The following is a 22,500-nucleotide window of genomic DNA, read 5'->3' as shown; positions in this document are numbered from 1 at the left end:
CATTATGTTATGCTTTAGCTATTGAAAAATAGCAGATCTACAAGCTCATAGCGCGCCACCGAGTGGCGCGCTACGAGCTTGTAGGTCTGCTATTTTTGAAAAATCGTGAAAATATTTATTTCAGAAAACTGGAGGATTTAGATTTTTTTTAAATTTTGAGGTCAGGCCTAAATGGGTTAAGGGAACAAATAGACTAAGGCACTGGTACTCACTCTGGGGACCGAGAGGAGCTACACGAGACCTTGGGGGGGTTCCAGGGAGTCCACCGAAAAATGAGGAACAGTTGAAATACTTTAACCCAATTCAATGTTTTTGGCTATTCAAAAATGGGCGATCTACAAGCAGCACAACGTGTCGCGATGCGGTCAGGGTGAGGGATAGGGTTAGTAACGGTGCGGGTCAGACCAACATGGACCGGAACAATGACACGCAGCGGTCCCTGACACAAGACAGGAAAAGTACCAAACCACCAGGAAAGGTGTTTAGACACGGCAGCGGTTGAAAAGTAATCCCCTGGTTTCCGTCGCGACATCTTTACAAAACAACACGACAGGCCCAGCAGACAAAATGAAACAAAACATGGGGTATTTTCGGTGCCAAAGCGAGCAAACAATAGCTCGGGTCGTCACAATAACAAAGTACTACATGGTTTGGCCTATTGTCGCTAACATAATTATCTTGTTTTGGAGGTGGTTCCATTGACATGCACCACAGACAATGGCTACAGACAGGTACCCTGCAGGTAACGTGGTAACAGTGCAGGCCTGTTGATGAAGGCTGTCAAAGGCCGCCTGCGATGGATCACACATGCAACGCAACGAGACCAACAAGGTTGTGAAACGTGAGTAGACGCACATTGTCTTCCCTAGGTGTCTTTGGCTAACATGGAGGTGCTTCCTAACAAGGTCTAAAACACTAGCAGCGACACACAACACCGCCGACGTCTTTGGTATACGGGCCAATGATGTCGCAGCGTTCGCCGTGCGGTAGGGTGGAGAGAAATAGAGAGAGACAAAGAGAGAGACAGAGAGTGGAAGACAAGGAGAGAGAGAGAGAGAGAGAGTTGGGCTGGGCGTCTATTGTGGGAGAAATGTACAAATCTCTGTTCCCCCAAAAAGGCACATGGCTTCCAGTTAAGAGTGTTAGCTTTCCCTGAAGAATGCAACAGACGTTGCTGGACGACACAAACACAACAGCTTGTGTTGGTGGCGAATAATGTGCTGTTTCTTGAAGATCACATGAAGAGAAGTCAGTCGCACTTAAGATTTTATATATAACGTTGTTCACACGGGTGTGCCACTTGCTGTACTTAAAAAAGGACATGAACCCCTGGGCTGATTTTGTGGTTTGTTTTCCCAGACAGTTCAGCGGGGTAAAACACAAGCGACACAGTTGCGGCTAATCAAATAAAAAAAATGGGTGTCTTGAGGTTAACTCGCAACGTTGTAATGCGTACTGTATGCTCCGTCATAGAAGTAACAGTACAAGATCACACCACCTTTAACCCATTTTGACCTGAGACCTGATATTCTAAAAATATCGTAAATGCCGCATTTTCACGATTTTTCTAAAATAGCAGACCTACAAGCTCGTAGCGCGCCACTCGGTGGCGCGCTACGAGCTTGTAGATCTGCTATTTTTCAATAGCTAAAGCATAACATAATGCTAACACCAAAAGGGGTTCCCGCCCAAAATGGATTAAAGACAGAGTAGGAGATAGCTTTGTCATTCACTTCATAGCAATCGTTCTCGTTGAACACAGTTACAGTAGGGTACAGTATGTAAGGTACAGTAGTATATACTGTATGTATAGCTCTATATCTATATGTCTGTCTGGTTGGCATTGTTGTGTTAATGCCTGGCAGCCATGGAAGTTTGTCGGAAAATGACACCCGGCTGCAATTGCCTACAATAAAGCTCCGCTCATATGATATTACCCGCGCAGGAGACATTTGATATATGCGGTGAAATAATCATGGTTCTTCCTTGAAGATTGGTCTTAGTGAAATGGCAAGCTGACCCGCGTGGGAATGATGGCTTTATAGACACACAGTAAAATACTTAGGGCTCCATTTTCGTCACCGCTAAACCCCTTACCCCTAAACTTCTTTGCCTTTTTTTTACTATTTTACAAAACATTTTTGAATAGTTAAAATGGCCAGTCTACAAGCTCACAACGTGTCAATGTAGATTGGCTAGTTGAACTATTCAAAATGTTTTTCAAAATAGTAAAAAAAGGCAAAGAAGTTTAGGGATAAGGGGTTTAGCGGTGACGAAAATGGAGCCCTCTGTGTTCATTTATCCCTGGAAGTGTACAAATGTAACCAATACAAATGGATTTTGCATGAAAATAGCTGATGGACAAGCTCACAACTTTTTGAGCTTGTTATTGGCTATTTTCTTGCGAAAGCTTTCCCCACAATAACAGAAAATAAACTTGCACGGAAGCCCAGAGGGACTCCTCCACTCCACAACCATATGAGGTTCAAGTGGTTATAAACCAAAGGAATATCACTTTTAGGCCACCTTTAAATTAACCAGAAACTCAGCGCCACACACGGCCTGGTATGTAGGCTGACAAACTTTTGACCCGTGAGTCAGAATGCGCTGGCTCCGCTGTAGGTTTAAGGAGAAGCTATAGCATAATTCACTGTCACACAAGACACAAAGAGGGCCGAGCTAGCTTCCTGCACTAGTGTAACCTGTGCTGTTTAGAAGTCAGGCTAGCCCAAACGCTTGCACTTTTACCCCCCGTTCGCTTCCACCAGTCCAGAGCTTTGCGGGCAGGGTCAACTGAACTGCCTGGCTGGGCAGGCCCGTACAGTTTACACTGCAAAATGCTGAGTAACTCTTTCAGGGTATGTTTTCTACACTCTCTCTGAGTTAAAGGTATAAAGTAAGGTGATGTTTTTTTGTTTAAAATGTTAAAGCACTATATTCTGATAGTAACAAACTGATAGTTTGTTCAAGTCACACTCTCCGGGAGATGTATACAGAGCAGCTGCGAGAGTATACAACAGCTGCATGTCTCTCAGTGCAGTGACATTCTGTGATTATTTGCCATAATCATATAAAAAATCACACCTGTGTGAACTGAGTGGTGTAAGGTCTTATATAGCCTGTCTGACGTAATGAAATCATGTCTGACGTAATGAAATCACACCCGGGTGAACAGGGTGAACATAGCAACCATGCTCATTTTTTCTGCACTAACAAAGCCAGTTGTAGAAATCACACCCGGGTGAACAGGGTGAACATAGCAACCATGCTCATTTTTTCTGCACAACAAAGCCAGTTGTAGGAGTGGTTTACACCACTCAAAAATGTATAATTTTCTGCCAAATACAACGAGACTTAGCGCTGGGGGGTGCGTCAGCTAGGTCAGGAGGTAAAATAAAGCCAATAAAGTTTGGGGGCCGCTGTTAAGTATTATTAAGTACTATCATAATATAGAGCTATTTAACACTAATTTGAACCAAAGATCACTAATACTACCTTTAAAAAGACAATGTTGTGTGCATTATTAACATCCAGTTAGCTTCGTGCACTCGCTAACCCCAGACAGCAGTCAAAACGTTGCCGTTCACAACCGCTCCCTGTGTTGCTTGCTGACCACACCTACTTCCATCAATGATCTGCGATACGTAGGTCTCGCTGCTGTCTTCCCAGGAGATAGCCGCGGAGTGAAACCCTACGCCGGCAAATCAACGTCTTCTCAGAAAACAAAGGAGTAGGGGAAAACCCCATGGGTGCAGCAAGCGGAGAGAAATATCCACTGATGGGAGAGAATTAACCCATTTTCTAAAAATGTCTGCTACATCCTGACAGTTTTCTGTCGTTCTTCGATTTTTCTAAAATAGCAGACCTACAAGCTCGTAGCGCGCCACTCGGTGGCGCGCTATGAGCTTGTAGATCTGCTATTTTTCAATAGCTAAAGCATAACATAATGCTAACACCAAAAGGGGTTCCCGCCCAAAATGGGTTAAACCTCCCCGTTCACCCTGTCTGAACCACTTGGGTTTTCTAAATTCTACATTTCCGCTCAGGACGGTTCAAGAGCAACAGCCGCAGCACTAGAGAAATAGAGAGAGATAGAGAGATAAAGAACTAGAGATATTTCTTTCTATTTCTTACTATGTCTGAGGGTCCCAATTTTGGACTTCGTCAGCTTCAGTTCCGCTGCGTTCCAATTCAAATCTTGTCTGCTCATTTATTCATTTAATGACTTCCCCCATCAACCGTATCCTGCATGTGATCTCTCTCCTGATTGGAAGGAATTGGCATTACAGCATACAAATGGAACCAAATCCATTTGGTTCCACGTACTGTATAAACTTAGTTACAGACTTGTAAGGGTCAATTTAGAAGCCCCTCAGGGAACCACGAGAGTCCCTGGACCCCACTTTGAGAACCACCGCTCTATAGCAATCATTACCGTGGGCAATATTGAGCTATTGAACGCGCTTATCGGATGCAGTTTCCTTGCCAAGCTGCCCCCGAAGCGCTGTGATAACATGCGTACACTGACTGCAGCTATACGGCAGTGACCAACAGTATGGAGGCTTGAACAACAGCATGGCAGAGTGTCTGAGGATTAGTTCAGCAGTTCAGACAGCGGGGGCCCTCCCTCCTATACCTCACTATAGGGCCCTGCCGGACAGCAACTGGGGGGGGACCAGCTGTTAGCTCGCGTCCATTCCCCCGGTCGGCTGACGAGAGTTGACGCCGCCACACTGAGATGGAATTTGACCGCCGGCCAAGTCCACTTCCCCAGCAAAAAAAAACAGGACAAAGCCCTTGTCCTCCTCCTAGTGTCGTCGGGGGGATTTCACCCAATAAAGTCATTCACTTCGGGTGGTATCTTCTGATCTCGCCCTGGAATACAAATCTCATGACTGCTCGAGTTGTTCCCTGTCCTACGTTCAGTGACAGTGGTGCGTGACAGAGGGGCAATGGCCACTCATGGTTTTATAATGGCCTTACCTTACCAGTCACTCTCTGTCGGGTGGAAACCTCACATGTTAGTTTACAAAATAAAATAAAATAAATAAGCTTACTGGTACAGCGGGAGAGGGAACCAGTCATTCTAAGGGTCGCTATAAGGACCAGGCCTGGGATTCGCTGCGTCATCATGAGACATCCCTTAATGGAGAAGAACCAATCCCAGTAGCGAACGACCAAAACACAAGCCTCACTGTAATGCTTAATGGAGAAGAACCAATCCCAGTAGCGAACGACCAAAACACAAGCCTCACTGTAATGCTTAATGGAGAAGAACCAATCCCAGTAGCGAACGACCAAAACACAAGCCTCACTGTAATGCTTAATTCACACACAGCACAGAGTTGGGATTTTCAGCTGTTTGACAAGAACCTCGTGGCATGTTGTGCGTCTTCAAACCCAACCAACGTCTCCCTTTACGTTCACCTGCGTGAGCCCAAGTCAACAGACACGGGCAGTGTGTGGATGTGGACCTCCTTACCTTGTTGTAGTAATGGAGTTGGACAGAATGCCACTGGCCATCGCTGACCCCTCCCGGGACAAACGGGGACACTGTGGTCTTTGTCTCTCCTGGACAGAGGGATGGACGAAGCCACCGGGGAGACGAGAGAGAGAGAGAGAGAGGGGGGAGAGAGAGAAAGGAGATTAGCGTGAGAGGAACAAGAGAGATGGAGGAATGTCAGACACGAGAGAACGAGACGAAGCGATGGACAGAGAGAGAGAGAGAGAGAGCGGAACAGAGGGACAAAATAAAACAGTGCAGAGGAGAATAAATCAACGAGTCACTTCAATGGGAATGGTGTAATATATGCTAGGGTTCAAGTGCTTAAATAACACGGTGATAAAACAACATGACTGGCAATTTTAGAAATGGCATCCGTCTCCTAAATATCCCATGTCCTCATAGGTTACCATAAAAGGGAAAGAGAGTGGGCAAATGTGATGCCACACACGCACACACACACACACACACACAGGCACATCAACACAGACACATACGTATGCGCGCACACACAGTACACATACACACATGCACGCACGCACACGCACGCACACACACACACACACACACACGCGCACACACACATGCACACAAACAAACATGCATGCACGTGTGCACACACACAAACACACACACAATACACACAGAGTGCTCATAAATCAAGCTGTGGAGAAAGCCAGCGTTAGCTGCAGTATCAATGCTCTCATTGAGCAGATTGCAGAGCACAATGGCTGCAGCTTTAAGCAGGATTTAGTGAGTGTTTGCCAAGGGCAGAGTTAGCCTGGGCACAGATTCCATGCCCCGCAAACCAGCTAATATCACACAACAACACTGTGTGTGTGTGCGTGTGTGTGTGTGTGTGCGTGTGTGTGCGTGTGTGTGTGTGTGTGCGTGCGTGTGTGTGTGTGTAGCATTTACTTAACAAGTGTGACAGTGTGCCAACAAATATTGTATTACTAAAATTGTATATACAATATGTCTGCGCGCATGCATGCTCCTGTGTGTGTGCGTGTGTGTGTGTGTGTGTGTGTGTGTGTGTGTGTGTGTGTGTGTGTGTGTGTGTGTGTGTGTGTGTGTGTGTGTGTGTGTGTGTGTGTGTGTGTGTGTGTGCTACAACAAGTGACTTGCATGCATGCGTCCATTAGTGAATAAGTGATGCTTGTGTGTCTCTTTGAGAGTAGGTGAATTGTTGGAGTTGTTGGTCGGTATAGTAAGTAATAAACTCTGAATAAATACCCTGAAGAAGGCAGTTGCATCTGCCGAAACGTTGGTTTCCTTAGGCCTCATTCACACGTACCAAACACCAATCAAGCAATGTTTGGTCGTTTTTTTGTTTTTTTGGGCCACCACAATGCTTTTCCAATGGGAGTCACATGGTTTGATCAAACATTTGTGTTTGATCGCTGTTGGCTGATTGCTCCCCCCTCATCAAACAAAAATGTTTGGTCAAACCATGTGACTCCCATTGAAAATGAATTGGAGCAGCAATCAAAAAGCAATCGGGCATCACACACGGACCGAACTTTTGTTGTGTAGGTGTGAACTAGGCCTTACTCTGCGTTCCTAATAAATAAATCGGCACTTTGGCTATCAGTGTGTGTTTTGTCCTTTTAAGACTCATCTTTTCAGATGTTTCTGCCGTGAGCTGGTACCACTATTAACCCATTCTGACCTGAGATCAGATTCTACAAATGTCTTCTACATCCTGACAGTTTTCTGAAAAAGCTATGTTTCTATGTGAGTCGTTCTTCGATTTTTCAAAAATAGCAGACCTACAAGCTATGAGCTTGTAGATCTGCTATTTTTCAATAGCTAAAGCATAACATAATGCTAACACCAAAAGGGGTTCCCGCCCAGAATGGATTAAGACCGGTGTGCGTGTATAGCATCCTCCTGCACATAATATGTAATAAAAACATTAGCTTGGGGCATGTTTTTCTGCTCTATTAAAACATGCTGTAATTATAACTTAGTCTTGCCAAATATTATAATCTTATAATGCCCCGCATGCAGTAGTGCACTGTGGTGCAAAATACACTATTACTCTCATGTACAATGATATGCAACGTGTTATTATTATTTATATTTCTATGAAAGTGTTCACATTACATAACTGATCTCAAATGAATGAATAGTAAATAAGTCTATACGAGCCATGATTGAGGGTGGATGCAATGATGCACAGCATTTGGTGGGAGCAAAGCTTAATTGACTGTTGACCGACTGACATTGTTGCCAGATTTAGGGAGAGTAACAAGCTGCAAAAATGAGCTAATAATGCTAATAATGGAATCAGTTTTGCCACTTGAACCCTATATACACACCTGCTATTTGAAAATATCCGATCTACAAGCTCCTTGACATGACAATGTTTGAGAACCACTGGTTTAAACGAGGAAGGAAGGAAGCCCAAATAAGCAACCACGCCGTTTCTAAACATCCCCGCAAAAAGGAAACGCAACCACGCAAACGACCAATATTTACAAAGTGAGACACGAGCCCCCGAGTCGCTACTAAATAAGTTGGACTTGGCAACGCCGGCGCTGACTGACTGAATGGCTGACAGTCTAGTGTTGACTGATCTGCACCTGCATCGGAGAATAGAGGGGGAATGAAAGAGAAAGAAAAACACGCCATGTTTGATGGCTCTGTGCTCATTAATCATAATCCTAAAAATGGTGAACTCCGTAACCCACATATTCAGACATATTCATCATGGAAACAGGAGCACCAGTTATGTTACTATACTGGAGTCCTCCCTGTTGTGGATGCTTTGGAAAACGAGGAGAGCCTCACTCCAGATTAGGTACTGCACCGACTGACCCCTAGACCTGTGCGCTCTCTCTCTCTCTCTCTCTCAGTGTGTGTGTGTGTGTGTGTGTGTGTGTGTGTGTGTGTGTGTGTGTGTGTGTGTGTGTGTGTGTGTGTGTGTGTGTGTGTGTGTGTGTGTGTGTGTGCGCGCGCGTGTGTGTGTGTGTGTGTGTGTGTGTGTGTGTGTGTGTGTGTGTGTGTGTGTGTGTGTGTGTGTGTGTGAGGGATGGGTGTGTTCTACTGCGTTGTGAGCAGCTGCTTCCTCCGAGATGAAGCTTCCAGACTGATTAATGATAGCACAGACACTTAGTGCACGTGCACGTGCACGTGCACGCACGCACGCGCGCACGCACGCACGCACGCACACACACACACACACACACACACACACACACACACACACGCACACACACACACACACACACACACACACACACACACACACACACACACACACACGTTTGAAACACACTCGGTGCACACACAGGTGCACACACACTTGATCACATGAAAGTCAGTGTGTGAATTATTTAAAGTTCACACCGATAAAAAGGTATTTGCTCAGCACTCTGCAAAATGCAACTGTTCTTTGCAGCTAATCTGGTGTACTTGAAATCATGTTAATGGTACTTACAACACTTACAGTAAGTGAACACACACGCATGCACGCACGTACACACACACACGCATGCCCGCACGTACACACACACACACACACACACACAGACACGCGCACGCACAAACATGGCTCACCTCCAGAGAAGGTGAGTTGGATTTGTTCATTGATGATCTCCAGGGCGATGAAGTCGTGTTTTTCGTTGAACCTGCCGTTGTAAAGGAGCAGCGCGTTCCTCTCTCTGGTGGCGAACCTGTACAGAGTAGACATACCACGCACTGTTATTTAACCTGTACAGAGTAGACATACCACGCACTGTTATTTAACCTGTTAACCTGTACAGAGTAGACATACCACGCACTGTTATTTAACCTGTTAACCTGTACAGAGTAGACATACCACGCACTGTTATTTAACCTGTTAACCTGTACAGAGTAGACATACCACGCACTGTTATTTAACCTGTTAACCTGTACAGAGTAGACATACCACGCACTGTTATTTAACCTGTTAACCTGTACAGAGTAGACATACCACGCACTGTTATTTAACCTGTTAACCTGTACAGAGTAGACATACCACGCACTGTTATTTAACCTGTACAGAGTAGACATACCACGCACTGTTATTTAACCTGTTAACCTGTACAGAGTAGACATACCACGCACTGTTATTTAACCTGTTAACCTGTACAGAGTAGACATACCACGCACTGTTATTTAACCTGTTAACCTGTACAGAGTAGACATACCATGCACTGTTATTTAACCTGTTAACCTGTACAGAGTAGACATACCATGCACTGTTATTTAACCTGTTAACCTGTACAGAGTAGACATACCACACACTGTTATTTAAAACTGTCAACCTGTACAGAGTAGACATACCACGCACTGTTATTTAACCTGTTAACCTGTACAGAGTAGACATACCACGCACTGTTATTTAACCTGTTAACCTGTACAGAGTAGACATACCACGCACTGTTATTTAACCTGTTAACCTGTACAGAGTAGACATACCATGCACTGTTATTTAACCTGTACAGAGTAGACATACCACGCACTGTTATTTAACCTGTTAACCTGTACAGAGTAGACATACCATGCACTGTTATTTAACCTGTTAACCTGTACAGAGTAGACATACCACGCACTGTTATTTAACCTGTACAGAGTAGACATACCACGCACTGTTATTTAACCTGTTAACCTGTACAGAGTAGACATACCACGCACTGTTATTTTGTAATGACTTCATTTATTCTTGTGTATTTGTGTATGTATTTGAATTTGCACGTGGATGTTTTTATTATATTCAGATTGTTGAAACAATAAATCAGATCATTATGATCACACGAGTAGCCTTTTCACTGCCTTTCTCTTAATCAGGAAATTATTTCGATGAATATAGTTTACTTAGTGAGTCATATTGCTATTCTAAAGTATCAATACCTTTTCTTGAGTACAGATTTTGACCACTATACCCAACTACTATATTGTATAGTATGTTATTAAATTTGTGGACAAAGAGTCGCCAAAAGACGCGCGGTCGCTACAGCACTTCTAGCGGGGACTTGAACTTAAGTGGCACGTTGTTACAGGAAGAACCAACGCGGAACATTTTAGATCAGCTTCCCAAGAAAGCAGGTTTTTTACGTGAAGTGTGACAGTTTGTCTTTGTGTTGTATAGCCAGTGTTTCCCGTCACATTCCCTGCCTCCCCTCTCCAAGTCAAACACAGAGGGTTGGGCGAGGGGCGGAGGGAGGGTCCCGCAGATAGCCGCGTCGTGATGAAAGGACCTGCGAGCTCTTCAGGGGGGAAGAAAAAGTCACTTGGAAGGAAAGGCAGGATGCAAACATAACCCGGTGCAGGAAACAGCTCCCTGGACCCTGGCTTTAAGAAGGAGTGTGTATGTGTGTGTGTGACTGTGTGTGTGTGTGTGTGTGTGTGTGTGTGTGTGTGTGTGTGTGTGTGTGTGTGTGTGTGTGTGTGTGTGTGTGTGTGTGTGTGTGTGTGTGTGTGTGTGTGTGCAGTTGTGCACGCGCGCGTCTATCTTTCTGTAGTGGTATACGTGCACAACTACTCACGTGCGTGTTTTAACGTCCAGAGTTTGTGTATTTATCTATGTGTGTGTGTGTGTGTGTGTGTGTGTGTGTGTGTGTGTGTGTGTGTGTGTGTGTGTGTGTGTGTGTGTTTGAGTTAATAGCAGAGGGCAGAAGAGTCACTGGGCAGACAGCGGAGCGGGCAGCCCTGACGGGAAGTCAGGACGGCCGTAACCAAACACTGATAAGAACGAATCATCGCACGACCCTTCCTGTTTTCACCGCTCTGCGAAACAACCTTTTTCTCACCGTGGCGCGGTGTGTGTGTGTGTGTGTGTGTGTGTGTGTGTGTGTGTGTGTGTGTGTGTGTGTGTGCGTGTGACCAATCACTGTTCATGGGAGTAGTAATGTGTACATGTATAACACACTTTCGGACATAATATTTACTGCATCTGTGTGTGTGTGTGCGTGCACACGTGTGACTGTGTGTGTGTGTGTGTGTGCGTGCCATTAAAAATAAGCACAAATTCCTTTTTGACAGACAACACTGCCAAGTTGAAAATATACAGTCTCACCTCGGCCACCGGTTTGTGAAATACTCCTTTACCTGCTGTAGTTGTTGTACATGTTGGACAAGTTGGAGTCTCAGGCTTGTCGCTGTGTTCTCATACCTTGACATTTATCACCCAAGCCTCCCTCTCGCTAGTCTACAATTAGTGCAAAATGCTGCTGCTCGACTTTTAACAGGCACCCGGAAACACGTCACACATCATCACCCCCATTTCAGCCTCACTCCACTGGCTCCCGGTACGTTTTAGGATCAATTTTAAGTTTGTTTTTAAATCTTTAAATGGGTCAGCGCCAATTTATATTTCTGAGCTACTAAATGTATATGTCCCTTCCAGATCACTGAGGTCAGCTGGCCAATTGCTGCTTGTCGTCCGTAAGACGAGGCTTAAGCAAAGAGGGCAACGAGTCTTCTCGGTTATTGCACCAATATATCGGTGAGGCTCTTGCAAATTTGCATGTGTTTACAGTATGTGTACTGTGCACAATTTCTGCACATATGTGACCGGGTCTTTACAGATTATTAAAGTACAGAATGTAAGCTTTCATATGATGTATCATTCAATGAAATATTTGAAGGAGATATGACCATTTTAAAATGATTGTGCTGTTTTACCCAAAGCTGAGAAAATCCCCTTTGAATGTTCACATTTCAACACCTATAGCTGGTGTGTCAATGGGAGGGACAATAGGTACTTAACTCCACCCACAATGACCACCTTAACCACCCCCACGTTTTAGCTGTCAACAGTGCAACACTAGAAACCATAGATCAGACAGACCTGCTTTTAATTGCAAAATGTACAGTATAGTAAAACAGTAGAATGTTATGTAACAATTAACCCAGTATTTTTTATATTGCGTGCATGTGCATAGATGCAGTACATACAGTAGGCATGTGTGTGCGTGCTTGCATGCGTGCGTGCGTGCGTGCGTGCACGCGCTCACATGTGTTTATGAGCAGGGAGGGATTTAGACAAAAGAAAAAAAGTGGCCTCTTGTCCCAACACGCCCAGTCTGAAAAAACAGTGTTTATTTACGCGACACTCGCACTCCCTAAATGACAGTTTACCCCACGCTGCTACAGATCCATGTAGCAGGCCAGAGAAAGACTAACGCTGCTACAGATCCATGTAGCAGACCAGAGAAAGACTCACGCTGCTACAGATCCATGTAGCAGACCAGAGAAAGACTCACGATCCATGTAGCAGACCAGAGAAAGACTCACGCTGCTACAGATCCATGTAGCAGACCAGAGAAAGACTCTGCTACAGATCCATGTAGCAGGCCAGAGAAAGACTCACACTGCTACAGATCCATGTAGCAGACCAGAGAAAGACTCACGCTGCTAGAGATCCATGTAGCAGACCAGAGAAAGACTCACGATCCATGTAGCAGACCAGAGAAAGACTCTGCTACAGATCCATGTAGCAGACCAGAGGAAAGACTCACGCTGCTACAGAGCATGTAGCAGACCAGAGAAAGACTAACGCTGCTACAGATCCATGTAGCAGACCAGAGAAAGACTAACGCTGCTACAGATCCATGTAGCAGACCAGAGAAAGACTCACACTGCTACAGATCCATGTAGCAGACCAGAGAAAGACTAACGCTGCTACAGATCCATGTAGCAGACCAGAGAAAGACTCACGCTGCTACAGATCCATGTAGCAGACCAGAGAAAGACTAACGCTGCTACAGATCCATGTAGCAGACCAGAGAAAGACTCACGCTGCTACAGATCCATGTAGCAGACCAGAGAAAGACTCACACTGCTACAGATCCATGTAGCAGGCCAGAGAAAGACTAACGCTGCTACAGATCCATGTAGCAGGCCAGAGAAAGACTAACGCTGCTACAGATCCATGTAGCAGACCAGAGAAAGACTCTGCTACAGATCCATGTAGCAGACCAGAGAAAGACTCACGCTGCTACAGATCCATGTAGCAGACCAGAGAAAGACTCACGCTGCTAGAGATCCATGTAGCAGACCAGAGAAAGACTCTGCTACAGATCCATGTAGCAGACCAGAGAAAGACTCTGCTACAGATCCATGTAGCAGACCAGAGAAAGACTCTGCTACAGATCCATGTAGCAGACCAGAGAAAGACTCACGCTGCTACAGATCCATGTAGCAGGCCAGAGAAAGACTCACACTGCTACAGATCCATGTAGCAGACCAGAGAAAGACTCATACTGCTACAGATCCATGTAGCAGACCAGAGAAAGACTCACACTGCTACAGATCCATGTAGCAGACCAGAGAAAGACTCATACTGCTACAGATCCATGTAGCAGACCAGAGAAAGACTCACACTGCTACAGATCCATGTAGCAGACCAGAGAAAGACTAACGCTGCTACAGATCCATGTAGCAGGCCAGAGAAAGACTCACAGAGAGGCGCAGCATACATGAGACATTTCCTTGGCAGAAAGACTTTGAGAGATTTAGGTGAAAGCATTCAACTGAGTTCTTGGCGACCGAGTATCACCTTTAAATAATACAAAACATTAATTGATGTTTTGTTTGACTTCGAATGTGGTTTATAAGTTGATGTTGTTTTTTTACAATCCTAATTCTTTTGAGGAAAAATCACTTATTAACTTAACAAATATCAGCAACATTGAATGGGTGTTTAGCCTATTCATTGCTAGGTATAAAAACTTGTTGCAATGGGTGATTGCAACAAGTTTCTCAAAGAAAGAAAGAAAGAAAGAAAGAAAGAAAGAAAGAAAGAAAGAAAGAAAGAAAGAAAGAAAATAATAAAGTATAATAACAAAAACACCAACATTGCATCAGTGGTCATATCCCCATGGTGTCACAGTGAAATGCTTCCCCCTCTCTGCTAGCAGTAGACTCACATGAAGGAGACGGTGAAGTGGAACCTCTGCCTCAGTCCCCTGAAGGTGATGAAGGACTGTCCGGGGAAGCTCCGCGTGGTCATCTCACAGTACGGCTTCTCGTAGTCGCCCGAGGGACACTGACACAGGAAGCCGCCCACCAGGAGGTCCACGCACTTCCCGCCGTTCTTGCAGACGTCCGCGATGCAGCGGCCGGACCGCGCGTTCACCTCACAGTGCTCCCCTTGTGGATGGGAGGAGAAACTGTTTTGTTTTTGTTTGTTGTTGCACAGAATAGATAAGACCTCCAAGAGAGACCCTTCCCTCCCACCACTGCAGGGTGCTATAGCATTAACATACTCTGCCATACACACTTAGGTTAAAATAACAATTATTGTATTCATTAAAATAAGACCAGGACTTTTTTTTATGTATGTACACAAGTATGTTAAAAACACTTCGGCCCCGATTGAACCTGAATAGGCCAACCTGTCTTGTCTGGATGATGTTTGTGACCATGAACTGCTTTGTATATTGACTATATCTTTTATTATTATTATATATATATATATATATATATATATATATATATATATTTTGTAATGTTCTTTGGTTGTCTTGATTTGGAATTTGTGTTTTGTTGTTGTGTGTGTTTTAGTTTTTTGTATTTGTTACTCTGAATTTACTTCTATATTTGGAAAAAACAATAAATAAATAAACAGAACATTAAAAAAAAAAAAAAAAACACTTCGGCTGCCAGGTATTAATTAATTAATTAACTAATTATTCCACTACTGCCAGCGCTTTTTCAGTGAAGACCCTTATTTTGAAGGCCCCACGGGTCCTGAGACGTGAACCCGGAAGTAAACAAACGCTGTGTGGAGGAGCTAACGTAATCAATGAAAGCCCTGACATGACGAGTTAACTGGAGGTTATGCAATAACCATGGTTATATAAAGGATATGAGATAATGTGACGTTGTACAATATCATGGGGGTGGTTGTATTTGGTCTCCCTTCTCTCCTATTGAAACATTTATATCCTGTGTCCTATATTATTAGACGTTTGACACAATCAAAATGTAATTTATCCCCTGAGCAGTGTCGGACGACTTTATGGCTAAATTTAATCTAAAATCTAATTCAAACAAGCATTTGTACATTCTCAACAGGTTAGAAGGTTACATTACAGTAACACTGAGGAGGAATTCTGACTTTGGTGTTTTTGCCCATAAAGATGTGTAGCAACAGATAGACATAGAGGTCAGATTCAAACTGAATTAGCGGCTTTAAAAAAGAATGTCCCGACCGTCCAAAAACACCCGTGGTTTAAGTCTCCCAAACTAAACATCAGTGCTGAGTGCTTACAATGAAAGCCTGTTTATGAGAAACACAGTCAGTGCCCACACGCACGCACGCACGCACGCACGCACGCACGCACGCACGCACGCACGCACGCACGCACGCACGCACGCACGGTACTGTGACCATATTTGGACAGAGAAAGAGAGAGAGAGAGAGAGAGAGAGAGAGAGAAAGAGAGAGAGAGAGAGAGAGGGATACAGAGAGAGAGAAGGAAGAAGAAGAAGAAGAAGAAGAAGAAGAAGAAGAAGAAGAAGAAGAAGAAGAAGAACAAAGGAACAACAAGAAAGGGAAACACAAATGAGAAAAAGACATAACAAGCTCACATAAATCAGTGGTGAAGTCAAACGGAAGACAAACCTCACAGCATTCCTCCAATAGCAGCTAATCGATATTAGCGAATCAATAGCAGCAAATCAATATTTAAATCAATAGCAGCCCCCGCATGATTCCTCTGACATGGCTGCAGTCTGCTGGGAGTTGACCGCACATAATCTCACTCTCTTTAAACCGATTTCAGATTTGTTTCTAAATCCTGGACTGTCCCCTCTGACCGATCAGATGAATTGTTAGTTTGTTAAAGATTACAAAATAGATCTCACGCTTCTCTATACGCAATGATCATTAGATGATGTATTCAATCTACATTCAGTCGATCTCTGGCCATAAGAGCAGTGCCTTGCTCAAGGGCCTCGGCAGGAGCATGTTCTTTAACGTTAATGTAACCTAGACAACCATGATTCCAGGGTGGAGTGGCTTTGAGTGCGTTCTATATTGATTGTCCTGCGGAAGCCATCTTGGCTCCAGTACTATCACAAGTAAGACGCGCAAACGCGGGAAGCGAACGCAGCTCGTAAATTGCAATAACAACAATTAGAATAAATTACGTACTTTTTAAGGTTTTTTTTAAGTTAAGTTTTTTTAAATTAAATGTTTTTTCAAGTTATTTTTTTAGTGTGTGTATGTGTGCGTGCGTGTTTCTTTTTTAAGTTTTTTTTTAAGTTAAATTTTTTGTGTGTGTGCGTTTTTCCTTTTTAAGTTTTTTTTTAAGTTAAGTTTTTTTTTAAGTTAATTTTTTTTTGTGTGTGCGTTTTTCATTTTTAAGTTTTTTTTTTAAGTTAAGTTTTTTTTTAAGTTAATTTTTTTTTTAAGTTAAGTTTTTTGTGTGTGTGCGTTTTTCCTTTTTAAGTTTTTTTTTTTAAGTTAAGTTTTTTTTTAAGTTAAGTTTTTTGTGTGTGCGTTTTTCCTTTTTAAGTTTTTTTTTTAAGTTAAGTTTTTTTTTAAGTTAATTTGTATTTAAGTTAAGTTTTTTGTGTGTGTGTGTGTGCGTGCGTGCGTGCGTGCGTGTGTGTGTGTGCGTGCGTGCATGTGTGTGTGTGTTTTTGTGTGTGATACAGCTGCGCCCTCTGGTGGTGGGCGGGTGGTGTTACAGCGTGACACACAGACACACAGACACACAGACACACAGACACACAGACGTGATCTGCTGGGTCTCATAGTAAATGCTCACTGCGTTCGCAATCACTGCGTTCGCAATAATACGTCTAGCTGGGTTTCCTATAGCTGCGGTATAGATGTAGGAGGATTCTCTACTAAGTGACCGCTGGACTCCATCGTGGGCTTTGTGGGAATGCGGTGGCTTTGTCTGTCAGCATCCGTTGGCCCCAGTGTCTTGGCCCTTTGCTGATGCAAACTCTCCCATTAGCCAAGCAACATTTTGTTTGGCTATAAAACACGTTATAGTTATGCTGGATTTATGCACCGAAAATAGCTGATCTGAATCAGTTGAACGACGAATAAATCAGGCATCATCCATGTCTCTGACCCTGACAAGACCTGTGGTGCGAGTCACGACCGTCCGGCACACACGCACACGCACACGCACACGCACACGCACACGCACACACACACACACACACACACACACACGGTTGCATTGGAACCAGGTAATGGCCCTTCTCTCTTCGGCGTAATCCCCTCGCTCCAGAAAGGAATTAGGAAGGATCCGTTTCCCCCCATAATGTCGGAAACCCAAGGAGAGGACAGCATTCCCCCCCTACCTACCCCCGACTCCCCCCCCCCCCCCCCCTCCCCCTCGGCCTGTCATCGGCCACCATAATGGTCCCGGATGGCCTCCTCGGCTATCTGGAGCTGAACTGTGACCTTCAAAGGCAAAAAGGGACCATAGGGAGACAGTGTGGAAAGGTGGGAAATCACGCACACACAGAGAGAGAGAGAGAGAGAGAGAGAGAGAGAGAGAGAGAGAGAGAGAGAGAGAGAGAGAGAGACACACAGAGAGAGAGAGAGAGAGAGAGAGAGAGAGAGAGACAGAGAGAGAGAGAGAGAGAGAGAGAGAGAGAGAGAGAGACACACAGAGAGAGAGAGAGAGAGAGAGAGAGAGAGAGAGACGGAGGTAGGGAGAGGGGGGGGGGGAGTGGCTGAGTGAGTGACGGAGACAGATATAATCAGGTAATTACATCAGATAAGGGTGTAAATAGAAGATGATGGGATGAGGGGGTTTCTGGGGAGGTGTTTTTATTTTTTTGGGGGGGAGGGTGGAGGGGGTGGGGGCTGTCGGCGTGCCTCCGGGGTCCATTAAGGGAGGCAGCCAGGAGACAGCCAGGTATCAGATGGAAATTGGAGGGAGGAAATACAGGAGGGAAGATCGTTGACGTGGGGGGGGGGGGGATATTCCTGACAGGAGGCTTCAATGGGGCCATGCTGAAAGCTTTCCGAGTTTCTTCCCACAGCTTAGAGCTCGCTGGGTCTCAACATGGGGTTCGGGGGACCCCCGAGGGGTCATTGATGGGGTTCCATTTTGAACGATATGGACTAGAGATAAAAAATCACATGCTATCGTGGGGAAACCTCTTATCTCCATATTGTAACTTTGTGTGTTTTGTCCTTATATTAACGTCCTTCTTGATCCCACTACAGAGTCTCGCACAAAAGTAGCAGATCATACGTTCGAAATACGTTCTGCTATACTTTGGAATTAGAATCCTGAAAAGTAACAGTTTTGGACATGAGGTTTCCTCCCCGACAGAGACCATATCAAGATTGTTCATGGTGGGAGAATTAAGATTAGGTTTTTTGAGCCACTAAAGAAGATTAAATGCTGACAATCACGGCCCAAAGAGGTGGGATGAATCCGGCTTGGCCGGCTAGACAACATTCCATACACTTCTATACAGCCATAAATCCTTGTGTGTGTGTGTGTGTGTGTGTGTGTGTGTGTGTGTGTGTGTGTGTGTGTGTGTGTGTGTGTGTGTGTGTGTGTGTGTGTGTGTGTGTGTGTGTGCGTGCGTGCGAGCATGCGTGCGACCGCGCGTACACATGCACGTGTGTAACAATCACACAGCATGATTTTCTTTTCAGCACTAGTTTGGTGTCAGGGTCAACCACAAACTACCAGTAAAGGGTGGGGGAGACATTTTTTACAAGTCGTCAGTACAGTCGTGCAGAGGCTCATTAAAGCATTAATTAGCATGAGGGTGCTAACGTACTTACAATGGGCACTCAAACATCTGACAGCTGCGACGCACCGGCGGTTGGGATCGAGGAATGATACAAGGCTGATCCGTGTGAAAAACATTGACTCATGTGCGATTAAAAAACTATTTCCAAATGCCTGCGGATGTGTGTGAATTAGCGTGCCAAACGTGCTAAATCTGGTGAGGTTAGCAGAGACTGGGCCAGCATTGAGGAGTAGTTTAAACTCTTAAAATGAAAAAATGTCCTATCAATTACTCGCCCCGTGAAGCCATGAATTCAAGGGACAATTTTTTTGTTTGGGTTTCATTCTTTCATGGTGAAGAAGAAGAAGCCAAAAAGTGAAGAGATGATGGAGAGAGAAGAGATGATTAACAGCAGCTAAACTGTATCAACAGTCAGTTTATAAACTCCATCACAGCTCTCAGAGTAATCTTTAGCGAAACAAGTCCCGACAGCGTTTCACTGCTTGCACTTGTATAAGTTAGTGGCAAATAAAACCTTCTTGATCTTGATTCAAAAGCTGTTTTCCACTACGTGAACTAAGCAAACGGTGCCGTGCTGTGCAAAGTATTTCACTGGTTCCACATTTGTATTCAGATAAGGTGCTCTGAACCAGGGGTTCTCAACCCGTGGGTCGCGACCCCTCGGGGGGTCGCCAAATTATTTTAGGGGGTCCCCAAATTATTTTCAAAAAAAAAAAAAAGATTAAAAAAAAAAAAAAAAAAATCGTGATTTTTCAAAAATAGCAGACCTACAAGCTCGTAGCGCGCCACTCGGTGGCGCGCTATGAGCTTGTAGATCTGCTATTTTTCAATAGCTAAATTATAACAATGCTTAAAACACCAAAAGGGGTTCCCGCCCAAAATGGTTTAAGGTTATTGTAGCAGTCAATTTATATTGGGGGTCGGGAGGGGGCGGGGCGGGGGTCCCGAGACATTGCCAAAGCATTTCCGGGGGTCCCCGGCCAAAAACGTTGAGAACCCCTGCTCTGAACATATCATCTGGGCCCCGCTCAGGCGGTAGTGCTAATTCAAACCCAAAACTCAGCCTTGCGTGTGAACTCAGCTCATGTTGAACAGCACGTATTCTCCTCCTTTTTGGACTGTCCATTCACCTTGAAGGAATGGGACGCAAACAATAACGTCCCCGATGCTTCCCGGGGTGAGTAGATTAAAACGCATTGTGAGCTTGTAGATCGGCTATTTTCAAATGGCCGAACTGTATATAGCGATGAAGTGGTTTACGGTATGTTTTGTAATAATAATCAAAATCTAGTAACTAGTTTTTAAATAAATGTAGTGGAGTAAAAGTACAATATTTGCCTCTGAGATGCAGTGGAGTAGAAGTAAAAGTATTGGAAATTGGAAATACTCAAGTAAAGTACAAATAACTTGTACTTACTGTAAGTAAATGTACTTAGTTACTTTCCACCACTGCCCTAAAGGTCAAGTGGTTTCCCCAAATTCAAGGTACCAAAAGTAAGCTCTGAACTTGGTAGATATGTAGATTCTGTGGCCCTAATACATGGAATGACCTGCAAACGACATTGAAACTGACCACATTGGTACCCTTGAGTCGTTTTAAAACCTTGGTGAGCACACAGACCCCCACAATACAGTATGTAACTGTTTTGAGATCGTTTTGAAATTTGTCTTAGCTTTTTATTCGTAAACCTATGTAATTCACATGTATATTTTTTCTTTTTCTTTTCCCGATCGTCTGACGTATCGTGATGTTTTTTTTCTATATGACATTGTATTACTCGACGACGCTGAAAATGAGTTTGATCACTCAGTGTAATTTCGAGAATAAACAAAAGTTGAATGAAAAGGTCAGGGGGTCCCGGTTGTTGAGGACGACGACACAACCCAACCAACTCACCGGTGAAGTCCTCCTGACACTCGCAGGTGTAGCCAAACCAACTCACCGGTGAAGTCCTCCTGACACTCGCAGGTGTAGCCAAACCAACTCACCGGTGAAGTCCTCCTGACACTCGCAGGTGTAGCCAAACCAACTCACCGGTGAAGTCCTCCTGACACTCGCAGGTGTAGCCAAACCAACTCACCGGTGAAGTCCTCCTGACACTCGCAGGTGTAGCCAAACCAACTCACCGGTGAAGTCCTCCTGACACTCGCAGGTGTAGCCGCCCTCTCGGCTGCGGCACTTGCCGTTGTTGCGGCACGGCCCGGAGTAGCACAGGTCGATCTCCGTCTCGCAGTAGTCCCCGGTGAAGCCCGCCGGGCAGCGGCAGCGCAGGCCGTTGATGGGGTGGATGGGTCGGAACAGCACCGTGTCGGACGAGATGAAGGGCGGCGAGCTGTCGAACTTCAGCACCGACACGCACTTCATGTAGTTCTCGCAGGGCTCGCGCAGGCAGATGTTGTCGTCGAACGGCAGCACCTAGTGGCCAGGGAGGGGGCGGGCGGGGGGGGGTGGGGGGAGGGGACGGTGGGGAAAAAGTACGCACGTTTTGTTGCTTAGGTAAAAGTGTCAATAAGAACTACTCCGTTACAAGTAAGTAGTAGAAGTGTGGTAATCGAAAATTACTTGAGTTAAAGTATTGGTATCAAAGTGTACTTAAAGTACCAAAAGTATAAAGTACTCATTATGCAGAATGTCCCAGTTCAAAATGTATAAAAATCTTTTGAAAATAGCCGATCACAAATAGCCGCTCACAAATAGCCGCTCACAATGCGTCGCGATGCGACACATTGTGAGCTTGTAGATCGGCCATTTTCAAATGACCGAAATGTAGGGTTGAAGTGGGTAAATAATGTTTTGTAATTATAATCAAAATCTACAAAGTAACTAGTAACTAAAGTTTTAAAATGAAGGTAGTGGAGTAGAAGTAAAAGTACTGGAAATTGGAAATACTCAAGTAAAGTACAGTACAAATACCTCAAACATGTAATAAATGTTCTTAGTTACTTTCCACCACTGCAGGCGGGCTGCCTGAAAGCAGCCATGTCCCAAAATATCTATTTCCAATAATATTACTGTTCAACGCAATACCGCCTCATCGAAGCTGAATGTATCACTTTACCCGAATCCGGTTTTTGACCATTAATGGAGTTTATTTTTCCCGTCTGACTTCGTCATTCTAATCAATAGGGGACAAACCACCCAATTTCAAAAGTTGGAGTTTGGAGGTTTAGTCTAAAACGCATTGCCGCGGTGGCCCTAGCGCGCGGCAGCGCGCGGCGGCATGTTTACCTGCTGTAGCGATATGAGGCGCAGCAGCGTGCGGTTGAGGTAGATCTGC

The 22,500-nt window shown here is 44.6% G+C and overlaps 1 protein-coding gene across 1 annotated transcript in view; it reads right to left on the bottom strand.

Moving 5' to 3' along the window:
• The window catches only part of celsr1a (cadherin EGF LAG seven-pass G-type receptor 1a), a gene marked incomplete at its 5' end in the record, with an annotated part of 145,363 nt that overhangs the window by 83,344 nt on the left and 39,519 nt on the right, over positions 1 to 22,500 (bottom strand). The window contains 5 exons of the mRNA XM_079494179.1: positions 5,483 to 5,571; positions 9,068 to 9,183; positions 14,404 to 14,626; positions 21,350 to 21,638; positions 22,452 to 22,500. The exon at positions 22,452 to 22,500 is cut by the window's right edge and continues 337 nt beyond it. Coding sequence (XP_079350305.1) covers positions 5,483 to 5,571; positions 9,068 to 9,183; positions 14,404 to 14,626; positions 21,350 to 21,638; positions 22,452 to 22,500 — 766 coding nt within the window. The remainder of the gene's footprint in view (positions 1 to 5,482; positions 5,572 to 9,067; positions 9,184 to 14,403; positions 14,627 to 21,349; positions 21,639 to 22,451) is intronic.

Source organism: Electrona antarctica (genome assembly GCF_951216825.1).
Source record: "Electrona antarctica genome assembly, chromosome: 23".
In the NCBI taxonomy this organism is placed as follows: Eukaryota; Metazoa; Chordata; class Actinopteri; order Myctophiformes; family Myctophidae; genus Electrona; species Electrona antarctica.
This window is presented reverse-complemented; position numbering and strand designations above follow the sequence as displayed.